Source organism: Lutzomyia longipalpis, chromosome 1, assembly GCF_024334085.1.
Source record: "Lutzomyia longipalpis isolate SR_M1_2022 chromosome 1, ASM2433408v1".
NCBI classification, from domain to species: domain Eukaryota; kingdom Metazoa; phylum Arthropoda; class Insecta; order Diptera; family Psychodidae; genus Lutzomyia; species Lutzomyia longipalpis.
The window spans coordinates 46140021-46166021 of NC_074707.1; the positions used below are offsets into that span (position 1 = coordinate 46140021).

General features: G+C 40.4%; 11 protein-coding genes across 14 annotated transcripts; 4 read left to right on the plus strand and 7 right to left on the minus strand.

Moving 5' to 3' along the window:
* Positions 1–60: 60 nt before the first annotated feature.
* Positions 61–530, minus strand: LOC129787835 (uncharacterized). The gene is made up of 2 exons (XM_055823638.1): positions 310–530; positions 61–225 (listed from the first exon to the last, which is right to left on the minus strand). Exons 1-2 carry the CDS (start codon positions 454–456, stop codon positions 157–159), a joined length of 216 nt encoding a protein of 71 aa, XP_055679613.1. The 5' UTR covers positions 457–530; the 3' UTR covers positions 61–156.
* A 122-nt stretch (positions 531–652) lies between these two features.
* LOC129787836 (fibroblast growth factor receptor-like 1) lies at positions 653–4031 on the minus strand. 2 transcript variants are annotated; one of them, XM_055823639.1, is made up of 4 exons: positions 3685–4031; positions 2887–3084; positions 2614–2759; positions 653–1633 (listed from the first exon to the last, which is right to left on the minus strand). In XM_055823639.1, the coding sequence occupies exons 2-4, from the start codon at positions 2969–2971 to the stop codon at positions 767–769; spliced, it is 1098 nt and encodes a 365-aa protein (XP_055679614.1). In that variant the 5' UTR covers positions 2972–3084; positions 3685–4031; the 3' UTR covers positions 653–766. The 2 variants fall into 2 exon arrangements, with proteins under 2 accessions (XP_055679614.1, XP_055679615.1); XM_055823640.1 differs by having other exon boundaries at positions 3681–4007.
* Positions 4032–6021: 1990 nt separating this feature from the next.
* On the minus strand, positions 6022–6464 carry LOC129794569 (protein chibby homolog 1; the record flags this gene model as incomplete). Its single annotated transcript, XM_055835369.1, has 1 exon — positions 6022–6464. A coding segment is annotated over exon 1 (339 nt), but the record flags the coding sequence as incomplete, so codon positions are not given.
* A 72-nt stretch (positions 6465–6536) lies between these two features.
* On the minus strand, positions 6537–9202 carry LOC129787838 (vacuolar-sorting protein SNF8). The gene is made up of 4 exons (XM_055823642.1): positions 9108–9202; positions 8423–9045; positions 8223–8353; positions 6537–6678 (listed from the first exon to the last, which is right to left on the minus strand). The coding sequence occupies exons 2-3, from the start codon at positions 9031–9033 to the stop codon at positions 8233–8235; spliced, it is 732 nt and encodes a 243-aa protein (XP_055679617.1). The 5' UTR covers positions 9034–9045; positions 9108–9202; the 3' UTR covers positions 6537–6678; positions 8223–8232.
* On the plus strand, positions 6601–8227 carry LOC129787837 (flagellar attachment zone protein 1-like). The gene is made up of 4 exons (XM_055823641.1): positions 6601–6709; positions 6781–7672; positions 7735–7875; positions 7952–8227. The coding sequence occupies exons 1-4, from the start codon at positions 6663–6665 to the stop codon at positions 8207–8209; spliced, it is 1338 nt and encodes a 445-aa protein (XP_055679616.1). The 5' UTR covers positions 6601–6662; the 3' UTR covers positions 8210–8227.
* Positions 9203–9219: 17 nt separating the features above from the next.
* LOC129787839 (116 kDa U5 small nuclear ribonucleoprotein component) lies at positions 9220–16218 on the plus strand. 3 transcript variants are annotated; one of them, XM_055823645.1, is made up of 6 exons: positions 9220–9335; positions 9468–9627; positions 9708–10215; positions 10289–10446; positions 13628–15779; positions 15839–16218. In XM_055823645.1, the coding sequence occupies exons 2-5, from the start codon at positions 9514–9516 to the stop codon at positions 15773–15775; spliced, it is 2928 nt and encodes a 975-aa protein (XP_055679620.1). In that variant the 5' UTR covers positions 9220–9335; positions 9468–9513; the 3' UTR covers positions 15776–15779; positions 15839–16218. The 3 variants fall into 3 exon arrangements, with proteins under 3 accessions (XP_055679620.1, XP_055679619.1, XP_055679618.1); XM_055823644.1 differs by having other exon boundaries at positions 15853–16218; XM_055823643.1 differs by having other exon boundaries at positions 9230–9335; positions 13628–16218.
* On the minus strand, positions 10452–11977 carry LOC129787843 (venom serine carboxypeptidase-like). Its single transcript, XM_055823649.1, has one exon. The coding sequence runs from the start codon at positions 11911–11913 to the stop codon at positions 10489–10491; it is 1425 nt and encodes a 474-aa protein (XP_055679624.1). The 5' UTR covers positions 11914–11977; the 3' UTR covers positions 10452–10488.
* LOC129787842 (protein VAC14 homolog) lies at positions 15804–18563 on the minus strand. The gene is made up of 8 exons (XM_055823647.1): positions 18332–18563; positions 17884–18265; positions 17701–17817; positions 17288–17633; positions 16556–17163; positions 16376–16494; positions 16210–16289; positions 15804–16142 (listed from the first exon to the last, which is right to left on the minus strand). The coding sequence occupies exons 1-8, from the start codon at positions 18427–18429 to the stop codon at positions 15841–15843; spliced, it is 2052 nt and encodes a 683-aa protein (XP_055679622.1). The 5' UTR covers positions 18430–18563; the 3' UTR covers positions 15804–15840.
* A 22-nt stretch (positions 18564–18585) lies between these two features.
* On the plus strand, positions 18586–21588 carry LOC129787841 (zinc finger protein 729-like). Its single transcript, XM_055823646.1, has 4 exons — positions 18586–18928; positions 18991–19165; positions 19226–19464; positions 19527–21588. Exons 1-4 carry the CDS (start codon positions 18849–18851, stop codon positions 21436–21438), a joined length of 2406 nt encoding a protein of 801 aa, XP_055679621.1. The 5' UTR covers positions 18586–18848; the 3' UTR covers positions 21439–21588.
* Positions 21589–21790: 202 nt separating this feature from the next.
* LOC129787844 (zinc finger protein 568-like) lies at positions 21791–23551 on the plus strand. Its single transcript, XM_055823650.1, has 2 exons — positions 21791–21960; positions 22025–23551. The coding sequence occupies exons 1-2, from the start codon at positions 21844–21846 to the stop codon at positions 23123–23125; spliced, it is 1218 nt and encodes a 405-aa protein (XP_055679625.1). The 5' UTR covers positions 21791–21843; the 3' UTR covers positions 23126–23551.
* A 932-nt stretch (positions 23552–24483) lies between these two features.
* Positions 24484–25950, minus strand: LOC129787845 (thioredoxin domain-containing protein). Its single transcript, XM_055823651.1, has 5 exons — positions 25813–25950; positions 25701–25747; positions 25310–25634; positions 24952–25239; positions 24484–24880 (listed from the first exon to the last, which is right to left on the minus strand). The coding sequence occupies exons 1-5, from the start codon at positions 25890–25892 to the stop codon at positions 24685–24687; spliced, it is 936 nt and encodes a 311-aa protein (XP_055679626.1). The 5' UTR covers positions 25893–25950; the 3' UTR covers positions 24484–24684.
* Between the last annotated feature and the right edge of the window lie 51 nt (positions 25951–26001).

Genomic DNA, 26001 nt, shown 5'->3' on the forward strand with positions numbered 1-26001 from the left:
GGTCACGAATAAAATAAAAAGAAATATTTCCAGGCTAGTTCAGTCGATAGAGCATAAAAATAACATAAATAAATTTATTTCTTCTGCATCTTTCTATCACAAATTGAAAATTCTAATAAAACATTTATTTGAGAGTTATCCCAATTGGCCGGCATCTCATCTATCCTTCTCCTTCTGTTCATCCTGGGGCTTGCTGATGTAATCATTATAGAGTTTCTTTGCTGCCTAAAGAAATATTATTTGAAAATTTATTGAATTTCTCAGAGAATTTTCATTAGGAATAAAAGAAATCTTTTTTGAACTGCTTACAATAACAATGGGAAGATCTGCCTTTTCATCCTTATCTACGAGACTCTCAACATTCTGAATTTTTGTCCATCCAATGTGAATTGCAATGATTGAGGGAATCATAACAATTGTCACCATGTACTTGTTCACGAATTGTTTCAAAGACATCCTGCGGGAATACTTGAACTCCTGATAAAATCTCTATAAGAACTTCTCCGGGAAAAGCAGCTGATCAAAACAACTTGAGAATTTGAGGTTATACCTTCGCAGGCTATTCCCGGCATACTTTGAGCCTATTCAAAGCTCCAGCGAAAGCTAATTCGGATGAATTCAAATAAAATTCGTTAAAAAACGAATGGCAAAATCAATTTAATTTTTTTTATTCTTTTTATTCAACAAAAAATATTAACAAAAAATTATTTATTTACATAATTATTTAGTATATCACATGACCTTTTTTTTCTTTAGTTTAGAGGATTTAGAGGTAGTACCAGTAGGATTTATTATTGAGCGTTGTATACCTTCGGTTGTCGTAGTTGTTCGTAATGAGGATTGTTGTATTATTTCTCAATGGTATATTTGCATCCGTCTCTGCGGGCAGAGCAATTTGACTAGCATTCTTCATTTGCATCCTCTGTCGCTTCCGGCTGAGCTGGAAGCACAGCCACATGGACACGGGGATGATGGCAAAGAGAATGGGAATGAGGAAGAGGAGGAAAAATTGATTCCTCACATGCTTCCTCTCGGGACCAATTACATGTAGCAGTGTCTCCTGAATGCGGTAGCCGTTGTAGTTCATGCTGACACACACATAGATCCCACTATCCTCCTCTGCGACGTTATTTATAATGAACTTACTTAAGTACGTATCACGTCCCACGAGCTTCTGCCCAGCCGACTGAACACTCTCGAAGGTGCTCTCTAAGTACTGGATGACATGCGTGTAGCTGTCACCCGTGAAGGATGGGTAGTTGCTGCTGTTATCCTGCCTACGGAACCATCGTATTGACGGTGGTATCCTACTGAAGACCTTACACTGCAGCACTGCTGTCCCATCCAGCGGTATGGATACATTTGCTCCATGCCCAATAAATTCCGGCGGAGAATCCGCCATATCGGCCGACATCACATCCAATTGGTACGTATTGACCACGTGAATCCCGAGCACGGTACGATTGTCTGGCCGGTACGGGTTCATGCTGCATCGGTAGAGCCCGGAATTGGCTTCTGTGGGATTTTTAATCACCAACGTAGGTTGACAGGGAGCACCATCGCATGATAACCTTGTCCATGATTTATCTGATTCGGATTTGCACGATGTCTTGTTGGGAGCATTGCCACATGCCTGAAACGTTGAATTTACAAGAAAAGATGTCGTTTTTTCAGGACAGTTGAGGTTTGAATTTTAAATAATGTTTTGCGGTGAACTTCATGGAGAAGCGTTAAGAACGAATTCGTGTAATAAAATGCTTGAACTCCATTTTCTTTTATAAAGTTTGTGAAAAAGAAAAATTAATTAAAATCTTGAAAATAAGAAAATTACGTGGTTAAGAAAGAAGATTGTTCAAGAATTAGTTTTCAGGATAATAATGTTAAAGAAATTCTGGAGTTTCTAGTAAAATTAAAACAGAAAATCTACCAAATTGAGAATAAAACTAATTCTTCGGATGAATAAAGAATTTGTAGGAATGTGAAACTAATAAATTAAACAATAAATTATTTATTAATTAATAACAAAAATAGTTAACCCAGATTTTCCCTTTTATGCTCGGTCATTTTACATTGTTTACTTTGAATGCATAAAGCATGAAAAGTTTTTAACTATGACAAAAGTTAAATAAATTCAATTAAAGGATGAGTTTTAGAATTTCCTAACCAAAATTTCAAGATCATTGATTGAAAATTAACTTTTCAGGAGACTTTGCATATTTTTCAAACATTTTCTGGAATTATCGGGGTTAATTAAAATTAGAAAGGAATAAAAAGAATATTTCTTCTTCATCTTAATTTTGTACGGCTGTTGGATTCCTTCTGGATCCATATAGCCAAAAGAATATTTTTGCAAAGAAATTGGTAACATAAATGTCTTAGAATATTCTTTAAACATTCTATTTTACCAGAATAATAATTATTCAGTGTAAAAAGGATCAAATTAATTAAGCAAAAACGTTCAATTAGATCGATTTGGTCTTTTTAATATTTAAGGGAGAATGGACTAATTTCGACCTTTAATCATTTCGAATCAATTCTTTATCAAAGAAAAATAGGTGCAAATTGTACCATAATATCTTTTATATTCTCTCTTATTCTCAACGAAATTCTCACCTTAAAAAACCATTCAATCTCCGATGGGACCATATAATCCGAATGTTCATTCCTTATTCCACATCTCAGTGTCACTTCACTTCCCTGCACTAGTTGAATGTGTTTCAATTGATCAGGTTCTGATTTTATGCGTGAATTTCTGCTTTCTTTAAACAAAACAATAAAGGAAAAGAAGGTATAAATGACATTGAATCCCACAGCTGTCACCATTTGTCTTCCAATGATTTTTTTTTCAAATTAAATATATATTTGTAAAGGAATTCTTTCACTTACCCGCCTTTATTGGGGGCACCAATGCAAGGAGATAGATGCCAATTAGGGTGAGAATAGAAGGATTCTTGCCAGGAACAATTCTCATAGTGAATGTCCATGTGCTCACAATGTGAAAAACAATGTAATTGTGGTGGGAGCAATTAATTTCATTCCATCTGGGATGCCTTGCGTCGTGAATTTTTTTTTCTCCTTTGCGAGCTGTGTGGAAAATTTATTGGGATGAGGTTTATTTTCACATATCTCACGCAAATGATGGTACTCAGCGCGCTGGGTTGTTTAGAAAGAATGAAAACTCGCCCAAATAGAAAACAAACAAATTCAATGGAGCGGTGATTTTGTGTGTGTAATGAAGAAAAAATCGCAAAATTTTGGAGGAGGAAATTAATTGGGTGCGAAGAGGTGCTTTCAGCAGGATTATATTTTTTTTCTAGATAGTTCTAGATAGAATATTAGTTAGTTTTACTCCCACACAATTTTTTCTACTTATTCTTATTATTTCTTTAATGCGACACGTGGATGCATGCGGAGAATTTTTTTTCTACGCAAAGAATAATGATTCATAGAGGAGCCTAAGTCTTCTTAATCACTGATTTTGGCACACATGAGAGAGAGAAAAAAAATTGAGAATCTGGATATATTGTGTAATTATAAAATGTACCCGATAAATCTCTCTGCAACATCAAAAGATTGTGCCGCTATAAACATAAACTGATAAAAGGAATGGCGATAAGTGAATTTTAACACTTAAGAGAGACTTCTGTGCTACATATAAATTACCTACATACATAGCTTACCTACCAATAGAAGTTTTTTTTTGTGTGGATTATTTGCCCTTTTCCACGCATAAAAATCGCATCTTCAAAGAGCACCCACCACGCACTGGGGCTTTATACGTATGTTTATACAATTTACTCCACCAAATAGTTGAATGAAAATATATTTCTCGCCTCAATCACTCTTTGGTAGTGGAAAAGAAATGAAAATTCTCGAGGAAAAAAAAATACACTGCTGCGCGTTTTTTTCACGCCGAAGGAATCAATTGCGAATCTCGGGGGCAACAATATGCTGCTGCTGGCTATGCTTCCTCTAACAATCCACCACGACTCCACAGATACGACTGACTCGGCGGTTGCTTTTCCACAATCTAATCGCTCCCACATACAGTGTATACACCTATGTAGTATATTTTCCAATCCTCCTCAAGGTGTTGTATTTTGGTGTGTGCGCCCACATTGGGATAGCGAAGAATGGACACTTGTGTGTGCTTTTGAGCACAAAGTATTGGGAATATTATCAGACAGAAATGTGCGCTGAAACGGTGCGGAAGAAGGGGGCGCCCGGGGGATTTCGGTGTATACACAAATTGATAAAATTGATAAGTGGACAAAATGTTCAATTCAGAAGTGAATGAAGAGTTATTCAATTCGAACACATCAAAGAGGAAAGTGAAGAGAGGCCAATAAATTAATTTGCCGCGGCAAGTACTAAAGCAATAAAATACCCTATCACTGTGCCCAAGTAATTAACTTCCGATGAACTCCATTTTTTTAAATTTATTTATTCTTCTTTCAATTTTAGTCTTTTTTTTGGGGAGGTAGAGGGAGGAAAGTTTAAGAAAAGCTCTCGAGAGATTTAATCCATCTTTTTAGAGGAATAAAAAAAAATACCGCAAGAGGGCTTTTTTTTGTTAAGAAAATTTCTACAGGTCGAATGAATGGAAATTATGATTTTAGAGTTTTCGTAGGGATCTTCTAATTACTTATTCATTTAGAATTCATTAAGTTTTAAACTATTTTCCACATCAGTTACATACAAAACAAGAAAAAAGCTTTTAAAGTTTCTTGTAAGTTCAAAGATTTGATTAAAAAAATCTTATTTAATTGTTAGAATTTTTCCGTTCCTGGAAAATTTTCTTCATTGCTGAATTTTCTCAATTGAATGGTTTAAAGAGCTTAAAGGAGAGGATATATTTGAAGAAATAAAAGAAAAATAATATAAGAAATCTCTAAGTTAGAATTTAAATTAAATTAAGATGAGGACTTCGGGTAAACAGATAGTTAAAGACAAAGCAAAAGGGCAAATAATTAACCGAATGTAAAGCAATTATAACATTTTAATTTGTTTAAAGAAAAATTTCTTTTAGTAGAAAATATATTTTTTATTACTAAAAAGAATTAGTTTTTGAAATATTATTTTTTAAAGATGTAAATAAAATAAAATCTTGATTTAAATAAAGTTTAAATCAAGTTGATTGATCAAAATTCAAAGAAATTTCTTTTCTAATTTAATCGATTTTAACAACAAGAGGATAATGAAATAAATGAGACAAAATTCCTTTAATAAGATTTTTGTTCTATTAATAAAAAAAATTTAAAATCTCATTTTTAAGCAGAATTTCAATCTATTTCAATATTTCTAATTTATATTATCGATTTTCTTCAATCTATTAAAAATCAATTTAGAACTAGGTAGAACATTAGAAACTATAAAATCGTTCCGTAGAAAGAAAATAAAATCCGTAGAACATCAAAAACCAGAAATTATCATAAAAGGAGGATGGTATGAATTTACAGTTAGTTCCATAGAATTTTAAGAAAATTTTTTTTAGAACAAAGAGTACTACAGAAGGAGCATAAAAAAACTTTTAGAACGTTAAACACCTTTATCTGTAAAAACCAAAAAAATCGTCAAAAAAAAGTTTAATAAAATCTAAATCACTTTCGCGGAACATGGGAAATTCTTTTGAAAGATCTTACTGTATAATAAGTATGTAATGAAAATATTTTTATAACGTAGAAAAATGTTTCAAAGAGGTCAGTAGAAGATTTATCCTATTCAAAAGTTCTGCTTAATATAACATTTAAATAATCATTTACAGATTCGTCTAGACTGTTGATAGATAGATACGACAATAGATGATAGATAGACCAGCTGTGTGAAAGTTCTTCTACTTCATGTAATTTAATAAGTGTCGCATAGAAAATTAATTTCAGTGTAGTAAATTGATCCTTAACGTGTTAACAATAAGAATTTAATTAATTTAATTAAAATTGTTGACTTAATAAGCAATTTAATCCTTTAATAAAAACCATATAAAAAGAATAAAACTCAGATTTTCTTTTATTTCATTAAATTCTCCTTTATTTCATTCAATTCAACTGTATTTTCCGTCAAGAGATCCACAAGAATATCAATTTTAATCTTCAGCAAATTATTTTCTTCGGTTAATTTTGTAACTTTCTCCCTCAGCTGCTGCTCATTGCTGGCTGTTCCTCTGCTACTTGTGGCAGATTCCTTTGTCATTCCCTCCGTCCAGGCACCATTTGCAAATGTATACCCACCTTCGTCGAGATGTAGCTGAATATTCCGGAATTCCTCCAGCTTCTCATGAATCCGCGGGCAGTCACTTTCGAGGACTCTTCTATTCCGCGGTGGGGCACTTTTGTAGGAAAATTTCTTTGAGAAAATTGGCATTTTTTTAAACGAATTTTCAGAGCTGGAGAAAAGTTCTTTTGGTAACTTGTTGGCCTTGTTGGTAAATATCCCATCTCCCTGGCAACGTTGCCATGAAAAACATTCCCTGAACGACGCGAAAAAGCCTCCGAGAGGGAAATCAAGTTAGTGAAATTAAATGTTTTTTTCCGCTCAAATTAATAATAAAAATATTAACATTTTATTTTATATTATAAAATATACAATTTTTCTTTATAATTTAACGTGCTGTGGTGCAAAGCATGTAAAGGGGAACACATCTGCTGCAATCTAGTTAGTAGAGTATGTCCAGAGGAACACCTGGAAGGGAGAACAACCATCAGGATATCAAGTGAGGGTTCATTCAACCTCCTTTCCTCACGCACACACAGAGCTCATTTTCTTATCTCAAATTTTTTTTAGCCACGTTATCAATCGCTACGAGGAGTGCATTGAGAATCAGCAGCGTGAGATTGAGTTCTTCCGGGAGGAGAATCAGAAGCTCAAAGAGAACGTTGAATTCATCGTTGAGGAGAACAAACGGCTCGCATCGGAGGTGAAGATTAAGAATGTCTCCCAGGAGGAGATCTTCAGGGGAATGGATAGTGAAAGGCAGATAAATGAGGCAGCTCTGGAGAATCTTCGGCACCAAATTGCCCTGCTGAAGGAAGAGAAGAATGACCTTGAAACCCTCTGGACCCTCTCCAAGGACACCGTGAGGAATCTCGAGAGGGAGATTATTGAATACAGGAAGCTCCTCAATGAACCCAACTCCATACTCAGCCTCAAGCGTGAGTATTCACGCACAATTCGCACCCTTGAGGGCAAGATTGCCACACTTGAGAAGAATCTCGAAGATGAGCGTTCACTCACGTGTAGCCTGCAGCAGAGTAGGGAAGAGTTATCCAGGAGGATGTCAGTGATTGAGCTGCGACACTCAACGAGTGAGGAAGAACTGGCCAAGAGTGAGGCATTCCTCCGGAAGACCAAAGAAGAAATTGTCAGTGTTATGCAGGAACGGCTGCAGCTGGAGAAGAGCCTCCACCGGAGCTACATGCAGGTCAAGGAGTACGCTGAGAGGGAAACCACAGCACTGGCAAAAGTTCAGGAAGCTCTCAATATTGCTGAATGTGCCATTGCAGAGAAGGCACGAGCTGTTGGCAAGGAGGAAGAGATGCGGCAGGAATATGAGAAATTAGCCAGTGAAATGACGCGAGTTATCACGGAAGCAGCTGGGAAGGTTCAAGAGGAGATTTCACGCACCAAATCCAGATATATTGAGCGAATAAAGAGTCTGGAGGAAGCCAATAAGAAGGTAAAGCTTCCGGAAAGCAACTTTTTGTCACCGGAAATGATCCTTTTCACTGTTTTTTCCAGGCCAAAGAGCAATTAGCGCAGGAAGTGAAAAAGACTGCCATGGTGGAGAAACAAATGAGCCACCTGGAAGAACGTCTCAGGGATGCCATGCAGAACAACACAGTCCTTGACACAGATCTCCAGATTGCTTCGCAATCAATTGTAAGAATTCCCAAAGAACTTTTTTCAGGGATTTTTTTTTAGAAAGTCTTTTGTGGGGAATTTTCTTCATTTGCAGATTGAGATGGAAGTGAAGCTGGAAGCATTCCAGAAACTCCTCAACACAGGTCAAAAGACAGCAAATGTCTGCGAGGAGAGAACAAAGGAGCTGGAGAACTTCCTTGACAATCAGCGACGTTTAAAAGAGCAATGGAAGAATGTGGTTAATGAGGTTACAGCCAAGCTTCAGCTGGAGATTACGAATCTCCAGAAGGAGAATGTTTCCCTCCATGCAGAGAATTCCAAACTTCGGAGGAAGTTGGACAATCAGGGATGATGGATTCACCTACCTTGTGCCGACTAGTCCTTTGGGAAGAGACTGGGGAAGAAGTAGGCTGGTGCGTCACCCTGTAGATCAACCCAAACAAGCCCATCGCCAATTATTTTATCCATCACCTGTTTCGCCCGGAAATCCGTCCATCTGCAAAACGAATTTATTAACCCTTTTCCTCCCGATTTTTTTGATAAAATTTCTTTTAAAAGGACTCACTCTAGTTTCCTGATAATCACTTCCAGCGTTATACTTCCATCTTTCTCCTCTGCAGCAGCATTGAGGACAGCTGTGGTATCTAAGCTCAGCTCTCCTGGCACTGATTGAATCATATACTTGCTTGGCCCCACAGGGAGTACTTTGAAGCCATTCCCAAAGATTTTCAGCTTCTTCGTGGCCGTGAGGATGTCATCCTTCGTGACTGCCTGCTTATTGGCACCCCGTGAGGCATTCAAGCGCTTCTTCAGGTCATCCAACTCAATGAGCCCTCCGGTGTCATCATTAGCCGCCAGGCAGACCTCAATCACTTGAATAGCCAGTTCATAGTAGAAGTCTCCCATACCAAGAATACTCCAGAATCCCTTCCCTGACACCAAAGGATCAACCCCAATTGTGGCGCACATTTCTTGGAATTGTCGCCTAAATTGGGCATTCTTCTTAATCTCATTGCGATGCTTCATGGCGAATTCCTCCAGATTTGTCCTGAAGACCTCCATTTGCCGGGACATTTGCTCAAATTGCGATTCCTGAATCTCAAATCCCTTATCTTTGTACTTTTCAGCCTCCAGCTTTTGCTTCTGAATGGCCCCAATGCCAGCACGTCGACGCATCTCTGTGAATTTCTGCAAAATCGTTCAATTAGTTACTAAAGGATTAATTTTTGTAATTAAATTCATTTAATTACCTCAAGATTTGTAGGAAAATGAGAATTTTCTTTGAGACTTTTGGGATATCAGAGAGACCGAGAGAGACTTTGTTTACAATTTTACTTCTCAGAATCATCACGGTGGCGCAGTAGTCGCAAAGAAGTTGACGCATTTTTGCAAAACAAAACGTTTGCTTATCAGCCCAATTTGTTAGTTTTCTTACAAATAAGTGGAAAATCTTAGGGAAATTTAGTTTGAAAAGAAAGGTAAATGATTCTTCTTTATATTTTAGTAACAAATTAATTAAAATAATTAGTCAATTTGATGGAAAAGTCAATGTGAAGCAGTGATGCCGGTTTGTGAGGTTATGTTGTTCAAAACATTCAGGGCATTTTCAGGAATTTCTGGTGGAAAAAGGGTCAAGAAGAGCTTTAATTTGCAATCATGGATCAAGATTTGTACGATGAGTTTGGGAATTACATTGGGCCAGACTTGGAGAGTGATGAAGACGACGATCAGAGCTTGTATGGGCAGCAGGATCAGCAAGATGACATGGATGTAAGGAGATTTACCAGAAAATGATTCTTTGAGGGCTTCTGGGATTTTATAATCTGAAACATGATTGATCTTCTTTCCAGGATGATGCAATTGAGGAGGATGAAGCGGAGGTGGATGATGAAAAACGCTCCCGGGCGATAGTTCTGCACGAAGATAAGAGATACTACCCAACGGCTTTGGAAGTTTATGGGCAGGATGTGGAGACAATAGTGCAGGAAGAGGATGCCCAACCGCTGGATAAGCCACTCATTGAGCCCGTGAAGAAGATGAAGTTTCAGCTGAAAGAGCAGGAACTTCCGGAGACAACGTATGAGATGGAATTCTTGGCTGATTTAATGGACACCCCACCGTTGATTAGGAATGTCGCCCTCGTGGGGCATCTTCATCATGGGAAAACAACCTTCGTTGATTGCCTCGTGCGTCAAACTCATCCACAATTCCAAGGGATGGAGGAGAGAAATCTCCGCTACACAGATACTCTCTTTACGGAGCAAGAGCGTGGCGTAAGCATTAAAGCTACTCCAATCACCCTCGTCCTGCCGGATGTGCGTCAAAAGAGCTACTTGATGAACATCTTTGACACTCCTGGTGAGTTCTGGAAGCTCTGGAAGCTTCCTGCTTCAATAAAATTCAAATTTTCTAATGAGAAATCCTTCCTCAGGGCATGTAAATTACTCGGATGAAGTAACAGCAGCGCTGAGAATCTGCGATGGGATTGTGCTGTTTGTGGATGCAGCCGAGGGAGTGATGCTGAACACCGAGAGACTCCTGAAGCATGCAATTCAGGAGAAGATGGACATCACCATCTGCATCAACAAGGTCAGTTTATTTATTTTTTTTTATTCAAAACGGATTTATTTTTCACAAATTCGTGAAGCTCTTCCCGTGCGTGAGATGAAGAAGCAAATCTAGAGCCCATTTGGGTTGATCCAGGGGTACCATATGTCCAGCATCTCGTACGAGGATCTCAATTAAATTCCCAGCTTCTTTCACATACCCCGCAATGTCCCCGTCAACACGCCAAATGTGTCGTTTAGCTCGCAAATATTCCTCCCTGTCCCTGAACTCGAGATTCTGGAGGTAATTTGTGGTCAGTGGGTAGGCCACAATGATGTCCAGCTGTCCGTTGTAGACCACAATGGGGTAATAAGTTAGGAGATCCCCCACTAGGCCGCTCACAGACTTCATGATGTCACTAACAAGGAAGATTTCGACTTTATTAACGTCCAATCCGTGAAAGGTTTTATTCCCCACGTGGATGGCCTTCCGCATCTCAGCATTCTCAATGAGTTTCCCCATTGCGGCTGATCCGTCGTCTGTCTGTGTGCTGAGATAGTTGTAGTATTGCTCGAGTCCCGTGAGATTCTGGAAGATTGACTTTGCATCCCCATCGCCGTCAATGAGACGATCAAGGAGAACAAAAGCCGCCGTGTAGTCTCCATTCTCAATCAAACTTTCAGCTTTCCGTTGATACTTCCCAAAGAGATCCCTCGCATTGGCATCAATGAGTCCTATTTGGTAGAGATAGTCCCCATAGTTGAGCTGATGCAGTGGATCTGTGAAGCCATTCCCAATTGCCATCCCGCGGAGATTTATCACCTCCTCCTCCGCGAGTACTTCCTGATTCTTCTGGTGAATCTGGAATGCAGCAGCAGGGATGTACTTCCCCGCATAAGATTCCCCCGTGATGTAGAAGGGATTCTTCCGCAATTCCGGGAAGAGTTTGAAGAATTGCTGCAGAACATTCTGCAGATTCTCCCCAATGGCAGTCTCCGTGCCTGAGTAGCCCATATCGTTGTCCGTGAAGCTAAATCCCGTCCCAACGGGATTATCAATGTAGATGAGATTGTGATTAATGTGCCACGAATACTGTCGTGGTGGGTAATCCAAATCCTCCGTGATGGAGAAGGGTCCATTCTCGGCGAACATTCCAAAGAGCGAAGACGCTCCAGGGCCACCCTGAAGCCACAAGACAACCGGAGCTGCGGCACTATTAATCTTTGCCCTGAAGAACCAGAAGAACATGTTTGAATTGTACTTCTTGTTCACCGTGATGTAGCCCGCATAGCTCTGGAGCCAATCCAATTTCCGGTGCGACACAAAAGATAAATTCTGCGCCAGCTCAATGTCCCCAGATTCAATGAGGGGTGTCAAGAACAAAGGCTCTCCGGTGTCTTCATCACTTCCTGGGGTGTGAGATCGTATCTTTGGGTAGGGATTGTAAAATCTTCCACACACAGAGCCAGCCAGGAGGAGGCTAGTGGCGATAATCACTGAGATTCTCATGTTTGCCTATCAACTGCAGGGAAAAGACTAACTGAGTGCGAGACGTCAAAGTTTCAATTAAGAGCCTCTCGGGTCAGGCGAGAATAGGGAATAAAGCATAAATGGGTGATACATAGAGACGAGATAATGAGGTCACAACGCGGATTATAAGAAAATGTGACGAGAAAGAAAATAAAAAAGAGAAATTCATGAGCAAAAAATCATTAGATTTTTATTTACTTTTTAATTTTATTATAAAGTAATTAATTCTGGTGAAAAACATGAGAATCTCTGTAAGGTTTAATGAAATCATAAAATAAATTCTTTATTCTTTTTAAGAATATTGTTTTTAATTAAGAAAGCCTGAGCTCAGAATAAAAATCAAAGAGGCAAGAGACAAAAACATTAATTTCTGGCAAGAAAAAATTTTAGTTTTTTTAAGAACAACATAGGGTAGAGCGAGCAGCTAGAACGTCTACAGATCAAGTTTTTTTTAACTAGGCAGAAAAGCAGAATCTTCAAAATATAGCCTCGTCTAGAATCTTATAGAATTCTAAGAATTTTCTTAAAGAAAGAAACAAAAATTGATTTTTTTTTAGTAAGAAATTAGACAGAACTAGCTATGAAAGTAATTAGAATCTTCTGAGTTTTTGACATTTTAAACGAGAAAGGTCAGATTCTTTTAATTCCTTAAAGTCTACCTTAAAAAATCATTAGAATCTTTAAAGTTTTTTAAAGTTCTAACTAAAAAAAAACTAAGGTCAGATTTTTTTTAATTCTTGAAAAGCCTGCCTTAGGAAATCATTAGAATCTTTCAAATCTTTAAAAAAAATAAATAAAAAAGATTAGTCAGATTCAATAAGAAAACGTTCTGATCAGGAAATATTGAAGTTTAAGACATTTTTAAATATTCTATAACACACTAAAAGCCAGATTCTTTAAAAACTTTAGAGCTTTAAATTAATTACTATAAAATAATTCAATTCTTGAATGTTTTTAGAATAAAATTTTTTTTTGTGCATTTTCTAATCGGAAAAAAAAGAGTTTAAATTAGATTACTGGGGCGTTTTAGCTAGAATTTTAAATGGTTTTTAAACTTTTCAAATTTCAAGGGCTAAAAGGTCAGTTAAATGACTTAAATGCGTTTTAATTCCTTAATTTGCTAGCTAAAAATATTCAGAACATTTAAATTTAAGAATATTCTACCTTTCTATTCGTCAAATTTTTTCTAAATAGATTATTTAGATCAAAATCTTCAGATTCTTGAGCATCTTGTCCTGATTTTAAATTAATCAAGATCATTAACTTTCTAGTTCTTTTCTTTGTTTCTATCCGTTCTAGATCTATTCTCTAGAATAAAACATGAAGTTTTAGAACATTTGAATTAGAATTCTTTGAAGCTTCTAGTCTGAAATTGATCAGAATCTTTAAATTTCTGGGAATTTCTGATCCAAAACTAATCAGATTTTTTTAAATTTTAATTTTTTGGCTACGATTTAAGAAGAATTTTAGATCTACTAATCACAAATTAATAAGATTCCTGAATATCTCGCCTTTAATTCTAGACTAAAAGTTACCTAAATTCCCAAACTTATCGTTAAGAAAGTAAAGGAAATTAGCTATAGAAGAACTACCTAACTTACCTAGTTACTTACTTAATCGACACTACAGCTGGTCTCCAGACTTGGCCTGATGAAGGATCCTCGTCCAACTGAACTATTCGTCTCCTTTTCAGATTGATCGCCTAATGCTTGAACTTAAGCTGCCCCCGCAGGATGCTTACTTCAAACTGAAGCACATTGTGGAGGAGATTAATGCCCTGATGAGCATTTATAGCGGTGGGAGTGGCAATACGCCGGTTATCTCACCAATCTTGGGGAATGTTTGCTTCGCCAGCTCTCTCTATGGCTTCTGCTTTAGTCTGAAGTCCTTTGCCAAGATGTACGCTGACACGTATCCAGGAGTGAATGTTGTGGAGTTTTCACGACGTCTCTGGGGCGACATGTACTTCCATTCGAAATCCCGGCGTTTCACAAAGAAATCTCCCCACAATTCGGCTCAAAGGAGCTTCGTTGAGTTCATCCTTGAGCCGCTTTACAAGCTCTTTGCGCAGGTTGTTGGGGATGTGGATACCACACTGGTTGACACGTTGACTGAGCTGAATATTAAACTGACAAAGGAGGAGTCAAAGAGCAACATACGGCCGTTGTTGAGGTTGATTATGAATCGTTTTTGTGGGGATTTCTGTGGATTTGTGGACATGTGTGTGGAACACATTAAATCTCCGCTCGATAATAGCAAGAATAAGGTGGATCACATCTACACAGGGCCCAAGGATGGGCCATTGTATGAGGATATGCTGAAATGCAATCAAAATGGGGCTCTTATGGTGCACAGCTCCAAAATGTATCCCACGGAGGATTGTACGTTCTTCCAGGTACTTGCACGTGTTGTCAGTGGTACCCTCCATGCGGGGCAGGAAGTACGTGTGTTGGGGGAGAATTACTCACTGCAGGATGAGGAGGATTCGCGTGTGCTGCAAGTGGGACGTTTGTGGATCTATGAGGCTCGCTACAAAGTTGAATTGAATCGTGTCCCAGCGGGGAATTGGGTTCTAATCGAGGGCATTGATCAGTGCATTGTGAAGACGTCGACTATAACGGATGTTGATCACTCGGAAGACATGTACATCTTCCGGCCACTGAAGTTCAACACACAGAGCATCATAAAGATTGCCGTTGAGCCGGTGAATCCGTCGGAATTGCCCAAAATGCTCGATGGCTTGCGGAAGGTTAATAAATCCTACCCATTGCTCAGTACGAGGGTTGAGGAGTCTGGTGAGCATGTTATCCTGGGCACGGGGGAACTGTATCTGGATTGCGTGATGCATGATTTGAGGAAAATGTACTCGGAGATTGATATAAAAGTCGCCGATCCCGTTGTGGCGTTCTGTGAGACAGTCGTTGAGACGAGCTCGCTGAAATGCTTCGCAGAGACGCCGAATAAGAAGAATAAGGTGACAATGATTGCTGAGCCACTGGAGAAGGGTCTTGCGGAGGATATTGAGAATGATGTTGTGTCCATTTCGTGGAATAAGAAGCGCCTCGGGGAATTCTTTCAGGTTAACTACGATTGGGATTTACTGGCGGCCCGATCAATTTGGGCCTTTGGCCCTGATGTTACGGGTCCCAATATCCTTGTGGATGATACGCTGCCGTCGGAGGTGGATAAAACACTGCTGGGAACGGTGAAGGATTCCATTGTGCAGGGATTCCAGTGGGGTACACGCGAGGGGCCGCTGTGTGAGGAGCCAATAAGGAATGTTAAATTCAAAATTTTAGATGCAGTAATTGCCAATGAGCCCCTTCATCGTGGCGGTGGTCAGGTCATCCCAACAGCACGTCGTGTTGCCTATTCAGCCTTCCTCATGGCCACGCCGCGTCTCATGGAGCCCTACCTCTTTGTGGAGGTTCAAGCACCAGCTGATTGTGTCTCAGCCGTGTACACAGTCCTGGCCAGAAGACGTGGGCATGTGACGCAGGATGCACCAGTTCCCGGATCACCTCTGTACACGATCAAAGCCTTCATCCCTGCAATTGATTCATTTGGGTTTGAGACTGATTTGCGGACGCACACACAAGGGCAGGCGTTCTGCCTATCTGTCTTTCATCACTGGCAAATTGTTCCTGGAGATCCACTCGATAAGAGTATTGTAATCCGCCCCCTGGAGCCACAACCAGCCACTCACCTTGCCAGGGAATTCATGATAAAGACACGACGGAGGAAGGGCCTATCTGAGGATGTTTCCATTAATAAATTCTTCGATGATCCCATGTTGTTGGAGCTGGCACGTCAGGATGTCCTCCTGAACTACCCACTGTAAACAGGTAAAGAAAAAACTTTCCGGAACATTTTTTTTTTCAATATGATTTATTATTTCATTTAGCTTCATTCCCACAGCACAATACTTCTTCGTCTTTGGATCATTCGCTGCTGATGATGGTACTGCTGGACTTTCTGGAAGTGCACAAGGAGGGCATCAAAATCAATTGAACTCTGCTTCTCAATGGATTGCGTTCCCTCAGCCTGTGTGGCGTGCCCCCAGTACATTGGGACGCACTGTAGGCGATTCTTCAGCAGATGAAAGGCATCCGTTTGGGGGAGAAGCATCAAAATCCCAAAGAGAGCTTGTGCCAAGTATTGAGCATCCTGGGATTTCTTATCTTGCGATATCAGCGTAAGGCGTAATGCTAAAGACGAGGAATTTTATTCTGTTTAGATTTAATACATAAAATGAGAAAAGAAGGGATGACTTACATGCAAAAATTGGGGATTCAATCAATTGGACGAGTTTGTCAATTTCCATGAGGAACTCCACAGTTACTTCCAGATTTCCGCTAAAGGAAGGAAGACGTTTGTTGAATTAGGTGAGTTTGTAAAATCGGTTTAAATGAGAGAGAGATTCAGAGAAATAGAAACTTACAAGATGACAACGAGGGCGGAAACATGCTGATAACACTGTGCCAGGAGGCAGAGGGATAACGTCGAGACGGGACAATGAGCCCAGCATTTGTAGAGGCACTCAAAGAGTGTGGCAGATTTCTGGAAAGGAACCAATTTTAAATGAAATTCCTCAAGGAAGAGAAATCGGCATATTCCTTACCTTATTCCGGATATCCTTGAGGGAATTCCGGAGATCAAAGAGTTCAGAAGACGTAAGGAGGATGGTGTTCAATGTTCGCACCATTGTTGATGCAAATTTAATATTTGTTGTTTCTTCGCAGATAATTTCAGCAAAAGTCCGATAGATCAGTTCAGCATTGAGCAGGACGCAAAGCTGACGAATTATGAGGGATCCTTTATTTTCAAGGAAGGATTTTTCCTCACTGAACAAATTGAGGAGACTCAGAAGGAATTTCCTATACTGCGTTTGCTTGAAGTCATCATTTGCGCTATTGGAATTGATAATTTCCGCAAGGACAACTAATCCCTGGAGCACAACATCGTCAGAACTGTCTGAGAGGACACCAAGGAGAACGGGGAAAAGGCTAACCGAATGAATGGACATCTCTTCGTGGATTTCTGTGAAGAGATGATGAATCCACTTGAGAACAGCCACTTTGGTATGCACAGAACTATGTCCCAGATACTGCCGCAGGACTTCCATCACTGAATCCAAATCGAGGTTCTTCAAATTATTCAATTTGTCCTCCTTCGATGAGACCAAATCCAGTAAATCCTTATTCACCAACTGAGCGCATTCCCGGATTTCTGGAAAGATTTCTTTTTCTTTTAAATTTTAAAGGAAGGTAGGTATCCTAACCACTAGACAACATGGGAAATTTTTATTTATATAAGTGAAAAAATAAAGAGGAGTGCGTGGATGTTTACTTACGTTTCCGGGAGTCTTCGTACGCCAAACAAGGGAGAATTGCTGTAAAAATTCCACTGGCAAACTTCATCATCCTCGGCCCGGATAGCTGAACAAATTCACTAATCCACGTGATTGCAGTGAACTGGATGAGCTCATTGCTTGTCTGTGCATGCCCAATGAGGATGTTTGTCATTGCGGGCATATCAGCTGAATCGGGATCATTGCGTATACTACGGAGGAATTGTGCCAGCAACGTGCCGCACATTCGATGAATCTCCACCATATTATCCTCAAGCATCTGGAAGAGTCCGTCGAGGATTTCTGGCAGGTACACCACCATATTAATTTCCGGAACTGCATTGAGGATCTGCGGAGAAAGAATAAACTTTGAAGGATTTTCCGGGAAGATTAGGCAAAAGGAATCTGAATCTTACAGAGATCCATGAGATGATAAATTGCCTGGCAAAGGAATTTTTTGCATAAATTCTCTCCCGTAGGAGTGGAATGAATGAGTCCAGAGCAAAAGTCTGTGAAGATTCGGTCACAATGTCCTGAAAAACAAAAGGAAGAATTTCAGTATCAAAATAAAATAGAAAAATGATAGCTTAGCGCGGTACCTTGAGGAGTCTGTCCAGTAATTCACTGCCATTCTTAACATTCTGATCCGGGTCAGTGACAAGACGACTGAGAGCTGAAAAAATCTCCGGGAAGATGGGAATGATTGAACTTCTTGCCACTTTGACGACATTGTACAGAGATTCCGTGGCAGAGTACCTAACTTTAGTGTCAGCATCTGAGAGGCAATTGAGGATGGGATGAACGAGGTCATTTATGAAGACTTCAGTGTCCTTGCCAAGCCCAATACTGGCACCGGCGAGTGCAATTAATCCGCCCTTTTTCTTATTCAAATCTCGCGACGTCACAAATTCTCTCTCCAGCACTTTGAGGATTTTCTGGATTTGTTTTGTGTTCTTTGCATTGTTGAACTCTGCGACCATTCTGCAAGAGAAATCCAGAGTTATTGGACAAAGAGGAGCAGGAGATTTTATCAGCAGAGGAACGTACTTTTCAACTTCCTGTGAAGCTAATTTTCTCTTATCGTACGTCTTGTCGCTCAATGCTTTGGCACAGGCTTCACTCAATGGGGCGTAAATATTATCCATTTCACTCTTAAATTCATCTAATTCCTATTATTTTAACTAAAAAATAGCAAATTCGTGAATTTTTTTTTGACTTTACTACAAAAAAATTAATCAGCCTGGAAGGATCGTGGAATGTTTTACTATGACTTCCAAGCAATTCATTCAAAACTTCCAGACTTCCAGTGGAAACAAATCGTCAACAAAGCTTACATTTTTGTCGCCCTCCACGTAAAATCCAATTAAAATACGTTTTTCCGGTGAAAATATTCAATGAAAAATCAAGAAAAGTTCCCGAGAAAGGAGGGAAATGTGAAAAATCTCTGTGAAAATTTGCAACAAAGGAATTTTGTGGGAAAAGGAAAAAAGTGACGCTTTGAGGTTAGGAAATTTTTCGGTGGGAATTTATTTGTTGCCCTGAAAAAGGGTTTAGTGCACCCAAGATGAAGTGCTGCGTTCCCGGATGTACCAGTATAAATATAATTCAGGGTGGGATAAAATTCAAACAATTCAGCTTCTTCAGGTAAGCCCGGATGATCCATTTGGAAGGGATTGTTCAAGGACGCCTGCGGGTTTTCTTTGCAGATTCCCCTTTGATAGTGAACAGGAACGTGAATGGCGTGAGATTTTGAAGGTAAAGCCCGTTCCGGGTGTGTCTCAGAAGATCTGTGAGAAGCACTTTAGTGAGGAATATCTCGTAATAACGCCGGACAATAAGAAAAGTCTCAGCTGGGATGCAGTTCCGTTGGAATGGAAAGAGGTGAGCAAAAATAGAGACTTCTCTCCCGTCCGGAAGGGTAAAAGTTTGTTGTTTTTGCAGACAAATTACTGGAAGCATCGAATAGAGAAGCCAAAGAGGAAGGATCCGGAAGTAACGTTGGATTTTTACAGAGTCCTGGAGGAGTATAAAAGGGCAAAGGAGAGATATTTTGAATATTTGGGAATTCCAAAGGAATTTGAGGATGATTTTGATGATTCAGAATATTTTGGGATACACTACGATGGGCTCCCCTGGTGGGCACGTCCTGTTCTCAAGGAACCATCACAGGAGGAAGAGATGTGAGTTGTTTTCTGCCTTCAAACTGATGAAAAATGTTTCAAATTTGGATTTATTTTTTCAGGGAATTGGAAGATAATGACCTGACAAAGAAATTATGCAGCATTTGTGGGAAGATGGAGATGAATTATGATCTCCATATGCTCCTTTTTCATCCTCCGGAGATTCCGGAAGACACCACGGAGATTATTGTGGAGGAACCGTGTGTTATTGAGGAAGAAATCCTCCCGGCGGATGATAAGGATGATGATCCGGACTTTTCCGTGGATGATGTGAAGGATGAAAAGGACGACGATTATGAGGGGAAGGATGAAGATGAGGACACGACGCCGAAGAAGAAGCAACAGTACATGTGCAGTTGCTTCAAGATTCTCCCCTCAATTGAGCTCCTGCTGGAGCATATTGCGAGATTCCGCTTTGGGGAGTCGTCAAATCGACACAATCTCGAATGTATGAATTGTGAGGCTCAATTTAAGGATTTATCCCTGTTCAAGAGGCACATTGATGCCGATGGGACGTTGTGTTTCAAGTCAATTCGTCTCAAGGGGGACACACTCACCCTCCCACGGAGGCTTCGACCCACGCGGCTGCAAACGACGGCCGGGAAGGGGAAGATGAAGGAGTGCGAACGATGTGGAATAATGTTCCCATATGGGCACACTTTTATGGAGCACCAGCGAACGGTACATGGGGTGGATTCAGCTGATGAGCTGGCGCTGTATCTCATCCCACCGCCGGACTTCAATGCCCTCGATGAGGTGTACACGCAGGAGATTGAGGATGATGAGAAGAAGAAGCAGCGTTTGAATTATTTCCGCAAAATGGATATTCCGTGGGAATTTATGCGGGATTTTGACAATGTGGAGGATTTTGGGGTGCACGAAGGGCTTCCATGGTGGGCTAGGCCCATCATTAAGGAGTCCCCCGCGAAGAAGCGGTCCCCGGCGAAGAAGAGGAAGCTCAATAAGGAGAATGAGGAGGAGGAGCAGCAGCAGCAGCCGGAAGTGAAGGAGGAAGAGAATGAAGGAGAGGAGGTTGAGTACCCGGAGCAGTCGTACAAATCCGGACGAGATAGAAAGGATGTTTGTGAGTACTGTGGGCTTGTACGGGCGCACATTGTGAAGCATGTGCATCAGAAGCATATGCACACACCTAAGCCGTGCGAAACATGCGGCTACAAGGTGAGCATGTGGAAGAAGCATGTGTGTCAACCCTTCCCGCGTCGCAGGACTGCCTGTATGTGCACATGCGGTGAAGCTTTTGCTCTCCTGGAGCAGCTTCATGCGCATGTAACAGTGGAGAATGGCAAGGGAAGGGCCATTCATCGCTTCAAGTGTGCCCGCTGCCCGGAAGCCTTCGATACGCGCGATGAGCTGTACAATCACATGCAAGAGCACTATGGGAAGCACAAGTGTGGGCTGTGCAACAAGGGCTTCCCCAGTGCGAGTAATCTCAAGAATCACCTGAAGAAGCACACGGCTAAGCGTGAGGCGGAGTGCAACATTTGCGGGCAGAAATTCAAGGATGAACGCTACGTGGAACGACACATTGAGGTTGTGCACAAATCCCTACCAGTGCCCTGTCCCCACTGCGACAGGATGTTCAAACCCGGACACTCCCTGAACAGCCACATCCGGCGACAGCATCAGAAGCAACGGGACTACGTGTGTGACATCTGCCAGAGAACCTTTAACCAGCTTGGCGCCCTGAAGTACCATTTGACCATTCACACGGGTGAACGCACGCATCCCTGCCCCTTCTGCCATCAGGCCTTCAAGTGCAACAAAGATCTCCGGAGGCACTATGCAAATCACAAGGATCTCACCCTCAAGTGTCCAATGTGCAAGAATTACTTCCTGAATGAGGAGGAGCTCAAGCTCCATTGCATGCGCTATCACAGCATCGACGCGAATGTTCAATCAATTGTCCAGGTGGAGGATTACGTCACGGAGGAGGTTATCGATGAGATTATGTAAAAAAAAAGGTCACAGGTGAGTGTTTGATCCCATTTTTCCATTGAAAAATAAAAATAAATGAAAATGAAAGGAAAAAGACTCCTTTTAGAAAATAGTGTTTATAATTTGCAGATTTTATCACAGAAATAAAATGTATCTTTAGGTTGATAATTTTGCATTTTTTTCTTCAATCTTACGAACTACGGAAAATGCAAAATTTGATCCAATTAAAGAGCCTGATGAAGATTATTCTTTTGTAAACGAAATGTCAGCAAAAGGAATCGTTTTTAACGGTCAATTTTCAAAATATTTCATTGACTGCACTATCCAATGTTCAAAGAGGTGAAGATGTTGAGATATTGGCTACAGCAAGCGACGAGAAATGAAGCAAAAATATTAAAAATTTGTTTAGATCCTTTAAAAAAAATGTTAAAAACAGTGGGAAGGTACGAAACAGAGGAGAAAATCTTTGTAATTAAGGTCAGGACAAAGCAGGAGCCTGCATGTGTGAATATCATTGATACCACGGATGAGTATTTTGAGGTAAAAATTCGGGAATTTTCTCAGAATAAACTTGTTCTTCAAAGAATATCATAAAAATTCTCAGGAATTTGCAATAATTCCCGTGGATTCGGATCTGGAGCCATGTGAGGAGTACACGGAGAAGAGGAAGCAACAAAGGTTGGTGGAACATCAGCAGGATCATTCTTCCGATCAGGGGGAATCCTCGAGATCATCGGAAAGCTGCAGGATGCAATCCCCGAATGCAACAGCCGGCAAAACATTCTCAGTGGGGGACAAGGGAGCTACTGCTGCTGCTGGTGCAAAGAGACGCCCCCAGATTTGTGAGATGTGCGGAAAGGTGGTGAGTAATATAACGCAGCACCTGAAGCATCATGACAAGGAGAAGGAGATGTGTCAGGTGTGCAGTAGACCCGTCCGGAAGGTACTTCGGCATCGTCATTCGTGCAATTTGAAGCTCTACGGGTGCTCATGTGGTGTCTCCTTTGCACTTAAAGGGGAAATTGAGGCACATATGAGGGAATACGGGGCCACAAAGGAATCCCACAAGTTTCAATGTCGCCGCTGTCCAGCTCTCCTGGCCAGTACAGATGAATTCGACGGACATCTCGCGGCTTTACACAAAATTCTCATTTGCCTTCAGTGCTACAAGCAATTCCTCACACCGGAAGCTCTTGCTGTTCACATTGAGAATCATGCTGTGCGCGAGGTCATTAAATGCACCATCTGTTCGGTGGAATTGGCCTCAAGGGAGAGTCTCAATAGGCACGTGAATAACATCCATCTGACGCAGGAGAAGATTGTCTGCCCACTCTGCTGTACGAGCTTCACGGCTAAAGATAACCTCCGGAGGCACATTGAAGCAGTTCATGGGGATCGGAAGGACTTCATTTGCACAGTGTGTGGGAAGTTGTTTAGTCAGGCATCCAGTGTGACGCGCCACATGGTCATTCACAGCGATCTTAGACCCTTCAGGTGCGCCTTTTGCTTCCAAAGCTTCAAACTTCCGCGTGATCTCCGGAAGCACAATGCAGCTCATCGGGAGTTTATGATTAGGTGCCCCTCGTGTGAATCCTTTCATCTCAATCAGCAAGAGTTGAGTCTACACCTCAAAAGGCATCCCAGTCATAGGAAATTCGGAGAAGGAGGATATCTCACAAGCGGAGAAGGGAAGTCTTCAAGTTAATTTAGGAAGAGGATTAACCTTTGGAATGCGGAGCGGGGTCGTTGAACGACCCCAGCGCTATATTTCGTGCTATAACTCTATAATTATAAAAGATAGCGTTTCCATCTTTTGGAAATAAGTTCCTTGGTTATCTGAGGAGGTTGTGTAAAAATTTCAGCTCAATCCGACCACCACAAGAAAAGTTATTAAGGAAAATGTAGAAGAAGGGAATTCAAAAATTGGTGTAACGGCCATGCTGCGGAAATTTTTTTAGAATGAAGTTAGTCACATCATAAATCATATGGTTGAAGGGGGTTGAAGGGTTGTGTTTACTTTCTCACTTTACCTTCTCAGTGTCAGAATTATCGCGAATAAGTAACATAAACAACATAAAACATAATTAGAAGCATATAAATGTGCAAAACAATAAAGAATATTCGAAAAATATTGCCATTTATCACGGTGAGGGAAGTGAGGGGAATGATGGGGAAGAGTGAAAAAATAGCAGTTGCGGTCAACTTCGTGGCAAATTTCTCAAGAAGAAATTGTGAAAAATGAGTGAAAAATGTTTTTCCCTAATATTTTCTTCTGCGTGTTTCCGGGTGGCGAATTTGTGGTGCAGGGTGCAAGAGGACTATATAAGGAATCTATAGGCACTAACCCGACAACTCCAGGTTGTATAGTTTGGGAGAAAATTGGCCTTCTTTTTTAGGTCGTTCAACGACCCCACCTTCGCATTCTACGTAACTACCAAGGCCTCCGCATTGCAAAGGTTAAAAGGGTTTTTCATTAGGAGAAATTATCCTTTCTTCAAGGGAGGATTTTGGCTTTGTTTAGGGGACGATTTTTAGCTTTTCTTTGTGGAGAAAATTTAAGTTTTCTTCTTGAGAAAAATAAATCTTTTTTGGAAGAAAATTCAGCTTTTCTTTTGAAGAGAATTCAGCTTTTTTATGAGAAAAACTATAGTCATTCTCTTTGAAGAAAATTTAGTTTTTCTTTTGAAGAAAATTTAGCTTTTCTTTTGGGAGGAAATTTACCTTTCTTTTAAGAAAAATTTAAATTTTCTTTATGAGGAAATTTAGCTTTTCTTTAAAGAAAATTCAGCTTTGTTTTTGAAGAAAATTTAGTTTTTTTTTTTCAATGAAATATTAAGATTTTCTTCAACAGAAAGATTTGCTTTTCTTCAAGAGAGAATATTAAATTTCTCTTCTTGTGAGGAAAAGCTAAATCCTCCATAAAATTAAGACAAAAATCTTCACTAAAAAGACTAATTTTCTTCTGAAGAAAAGCTAAATTTTTCTTTGAAAAACTTTTTAAAAAAAATATGAAAGAATTTAATTTTTCTTCCGAAGAAATTTCAAAGATAAAAACAACTTAAATTTTTATAAAAGCCGTCATTTTATTTCTCAAAAATTAAGTATCAAATTGAGAATGAGAACTTTAGAGAAGAAATCAAAAAAAAATCACCTCCTGGTCCCCCTTTATGATGGAGGATGGATACGTAAGGCATCACCACGTGCATCAAGTAGCAGCATCTTCAAAATGAAGAGCACCGTAAAGAAGATCAGGAGACAAATTACTCATTTGGCTTTCTTCTTCTTCTGCTGCCCCTTGGATTTTTTATTGCGGAAGTACAGCGACAGCAAGGCCGTGAGGAAGGTCAAGCCGAAGCCCAGGGAGATGAACAGCACTACGTATGGGTAGTCATCAATGGCCTTCTTGGCGAATGAAACAATCTTCTGCAGAATCTTTACGCCCAAATCCACGAGGTTGTCGCTGAAAAGAGGAGATCGTGTGAAGATTTGCGTTAGTTTGATGTTTGGCTGGAGGTGAAGAAGGGCACTTACAAGGGAGTCTGTGGAACAGGGACACTGTGTGGTGTGGCATTCTTGTACCATTCAGACGCGAAGGTGACAAAGGATTTCACATCGTACTTCTTAATCTCATACTTGTAGTACTTTCCTTGGCGGATGAAGATAAATTCCGGAGTTCGTTGGATGTTGAAGCGACGAGCAGTGCCGCTTCCGAGATTCCCTTTATTGATTCTCGCCACATTGAGACGTGTCTTGAGGTTCGCCCCCACAGCCTCCCACACGGCATTCAAACGCTGACAATCCACGCATTCCGGGGAGTAGCTACAGAGGAGAGAAAGCACAAAGATTTATGACGCACTGTGGGCTCTCTAATTGAATCGTCATGACTCACAACATGATGAACCAATCACCAGTTGTTGCCCCACTGGATGCCTGTGTGAGATGTTCAAAGGTCTCATCGGTGAGCTCCTTGACGGACGGATCTTTATTCTGTTGGAATTGCTGCAGGATGGCATCCTCATTCAGTGGCCCATCGTACAGCAGAGGTACCCCATGACGGAAGAAGACCAACGCTGGCTCCTTTCCTGGACTATACAACCGTGTCAATTGACTATTTACAGCCTTCACAACCACAGCATCCAGGGAATGTTGGAAATCCTCCTGGAGGATTGTTGTCAGTCTTTCGTACGTTGCGCATGCTTCACAGTCTTTCTTGCCTGCAAAAGGAAACCATAAAGCTTAAGGAATTTCCCAGGAATAATTGTCAGGATCTGCAAACTCACTGAATAATGTTATGAGGAAGGATTGATCTTTGATGAGATTGACCAGGCTGAAAGAATTTTTATTTTTGAAATTATTATTTAAAATTGACGGAAGGACTTTTCTCTGACTTACTCCTCATCACTGACCAGCTCCAGATCCACAGAAAGGACCACGGGCAGGAGACAAAGAAGAAGCACCAATTTAATCTTCATTTTCAAGAAATTGGACACGCCGGCACTCCCATTAAAACTTTCTCTTGTTATGTTGATCATGGGGTGTGGATATTCCTACGACATGTCGGATGGTTTATTGGAGAATTTG

Excerpts from the sequence above, each read along its gene's own strand:
- LOC129787835 (XM_055823638.1), bottom strand. The coding sequence starts at position 456 with ATGTCTTTGAAACAATTCGTGAACAAGTACATGGTGACAATTGTTATG. Across the intron at positions 226-309 it reads CAGATCTTCCCATTGTTATT|GCAGCAAAGAAACTCTATAA; the intron begins GTAAGCAGTTCA and ends ATATTTCTTTAG.
- LOC129787836 (XM_055823639.1), bottom strand. The coding sequence starts at position 2,971 with ATGAGAATTGTTCCTGGCAAGAATCCTTCTATTCTCACCCTAATTGGC. Across the intron at positions 2,760-2,886 it reads GGTGCCCCCAATAAAGGCGG|AAAGCAGAAATTCACGCATA; the intron begins GTAAGTGAAAGA and ends TTTTGTTTAAAG. Across the intron at positions 1,634-2,613 it reads AGATTGAATGGTTTTTTAAG|GCATGTGGCAATGCTCCCAA; the intron begins GTGAGAATTTCG and ends TCAACGTTTCAG.
- LOC129787837 (XM_055823641.1), top strand. The coding sequence starts at position 6,663 with ATGTCCAGAGGAACACCTGGAAGGGAGAACAACCATCAGGATATCAA. Across the intron at positions 7,673-7,734 it reads TGGAGGAAGCCAATAAGAAG|GCCAAAGAGCAATTAGCGCA; the intron begins GTAAAGCTTCCG and ends TGTTTTTTCCAG. Across the intron at positions 7,876-7,951 it reads AGATTGCTTCGCAATCAATT|ATTGAGATGGAAGTGAAGCT; the intron begins GTAAGAATTCCC and ends CTTCATTTGCAG.
- LOC129787838 (XM_055823642.1), bottom strand. The coding sequence starts at position 9,033 with ATGCGTCGACGTGCTGGCATTGGGGCCATTCAGAAGCAAAAGCTGGAG. Across the intron at positions 8,354-8,422 it reads GTGATTATCAGGAAACTAGA|ATGGACGGATTTCCGGGCGA; the intron begins GTGAGTCCTTTT and ends TTCGTTTTGCAG.
- LOC129787839 (XM_055823645.1), top strand. The coding sequence starts at position 9,514 with ATGGATCAAGATTTGTACGATGAGTTTGGGAATTACATTGGGCCAGAC. Across the intron at positions 9,628-9,707 it reads ATCAGCAAGATGACATGGAT|GATGATGCAATTGAGGAGGA; the intron begins GTAAGGAGATTT and ends TCTTCTTTCCAG. Across the intron at positions 10,216-10,288 it reads GAACATCTTTGACACTCCTG|GGCATGTAAATTACTCGGAT; the intron begins GTGAGTTCTGGA and ends ATCCTTCCTCAG.
- LOC129787843 (XM_055823649.1), bottom strand. The coding sequence starts at position 11,913 with ATGAGAATCTCAGTGATTATCGCCACTAGCCTCCTCCTGGCTGGCTCT.
- LOC129787842 (XM_055823647.1), bottom strand. The coding sequence starts at position 18,429 with ATGGATAATATTTACGCCCCATTGAGTGAAGCCTGTGCCAAAGCATTG. Across the intron at positions 16,290-16,375 it reads TCCGCCCTCGTTGTCATCTT|CGGAAATCTGGAAGTAACTG; the intron begins GTAAGTTTCTAT and ends TCCTTCCTTTAG. Across the intron at positions 16,143-16,209 it reads TGAATCCCCAATTTTTGCAT|CATTACGCCTTACGCTGATA; the intron begins GTAAGTCATCCC and ends CCTCGTCTTTAG.
- LOC129787841 (XM_055823646.1), top strand. The coding sequence starts at position 18,849 with ATGAAGTGCTGCGTTCCCGGATGTACCAGTATAAATATAATTCAGGGT. Across the intron at positions 19,166-19,225 it reads TTCCGTTGGAATGGAAAGAG|ACAAATTACTGGAAGCATCG; the intron begins GTGAGCAAAAAT and ends TTGTTTTTGCAG. Across the intron at positions 19,465-19,526 it reads CCATCACAGGAGGAAGAGAT|GGAATTGGAAGATAATGACC; the intron begins GTGAGTTGTTTT and ends TTATTTTTTCAG.
- LOC129787844 (XM_055823650.1), top strand. The coding sequence starts at position 21,844 with ATGTTAAAAACAGTGGGAAGGTACGAAACAGAGGAGAAAATCTTTGTA. Across the intron at positions 21,961-22,024 it reads CCACGGATGAGTATTTTGAG|GAATTTGCAATAATTCCCGT; the intron begins GTAAAAATTCGG and ends AAAAATTCTCAG.
- LOC129787845 (XM_055823651.1), bottom strand. The coding sequence starts at position 25,892 with ATGAAGATTAAATTGGTGCTTCTTCTTTGTCTCCTGCCCGTGGTCCTT. Across the intron at positions 25,748-25,812 it reads GAGCTGGTCAGTGATGAGGA|CCTGGTCAATCTCATCAAAG; the intron begins GTAAGTCAGAGA and ends AAATTCTTTCAG. Across the intron at positions 25,240-25,309 it reads GGTGATTGGTTCATCATGTT|CTACTCCCCGGAATGCGTGG; the intron begins GTGAGTCATGAC and ends TCTCCTCTGTAG.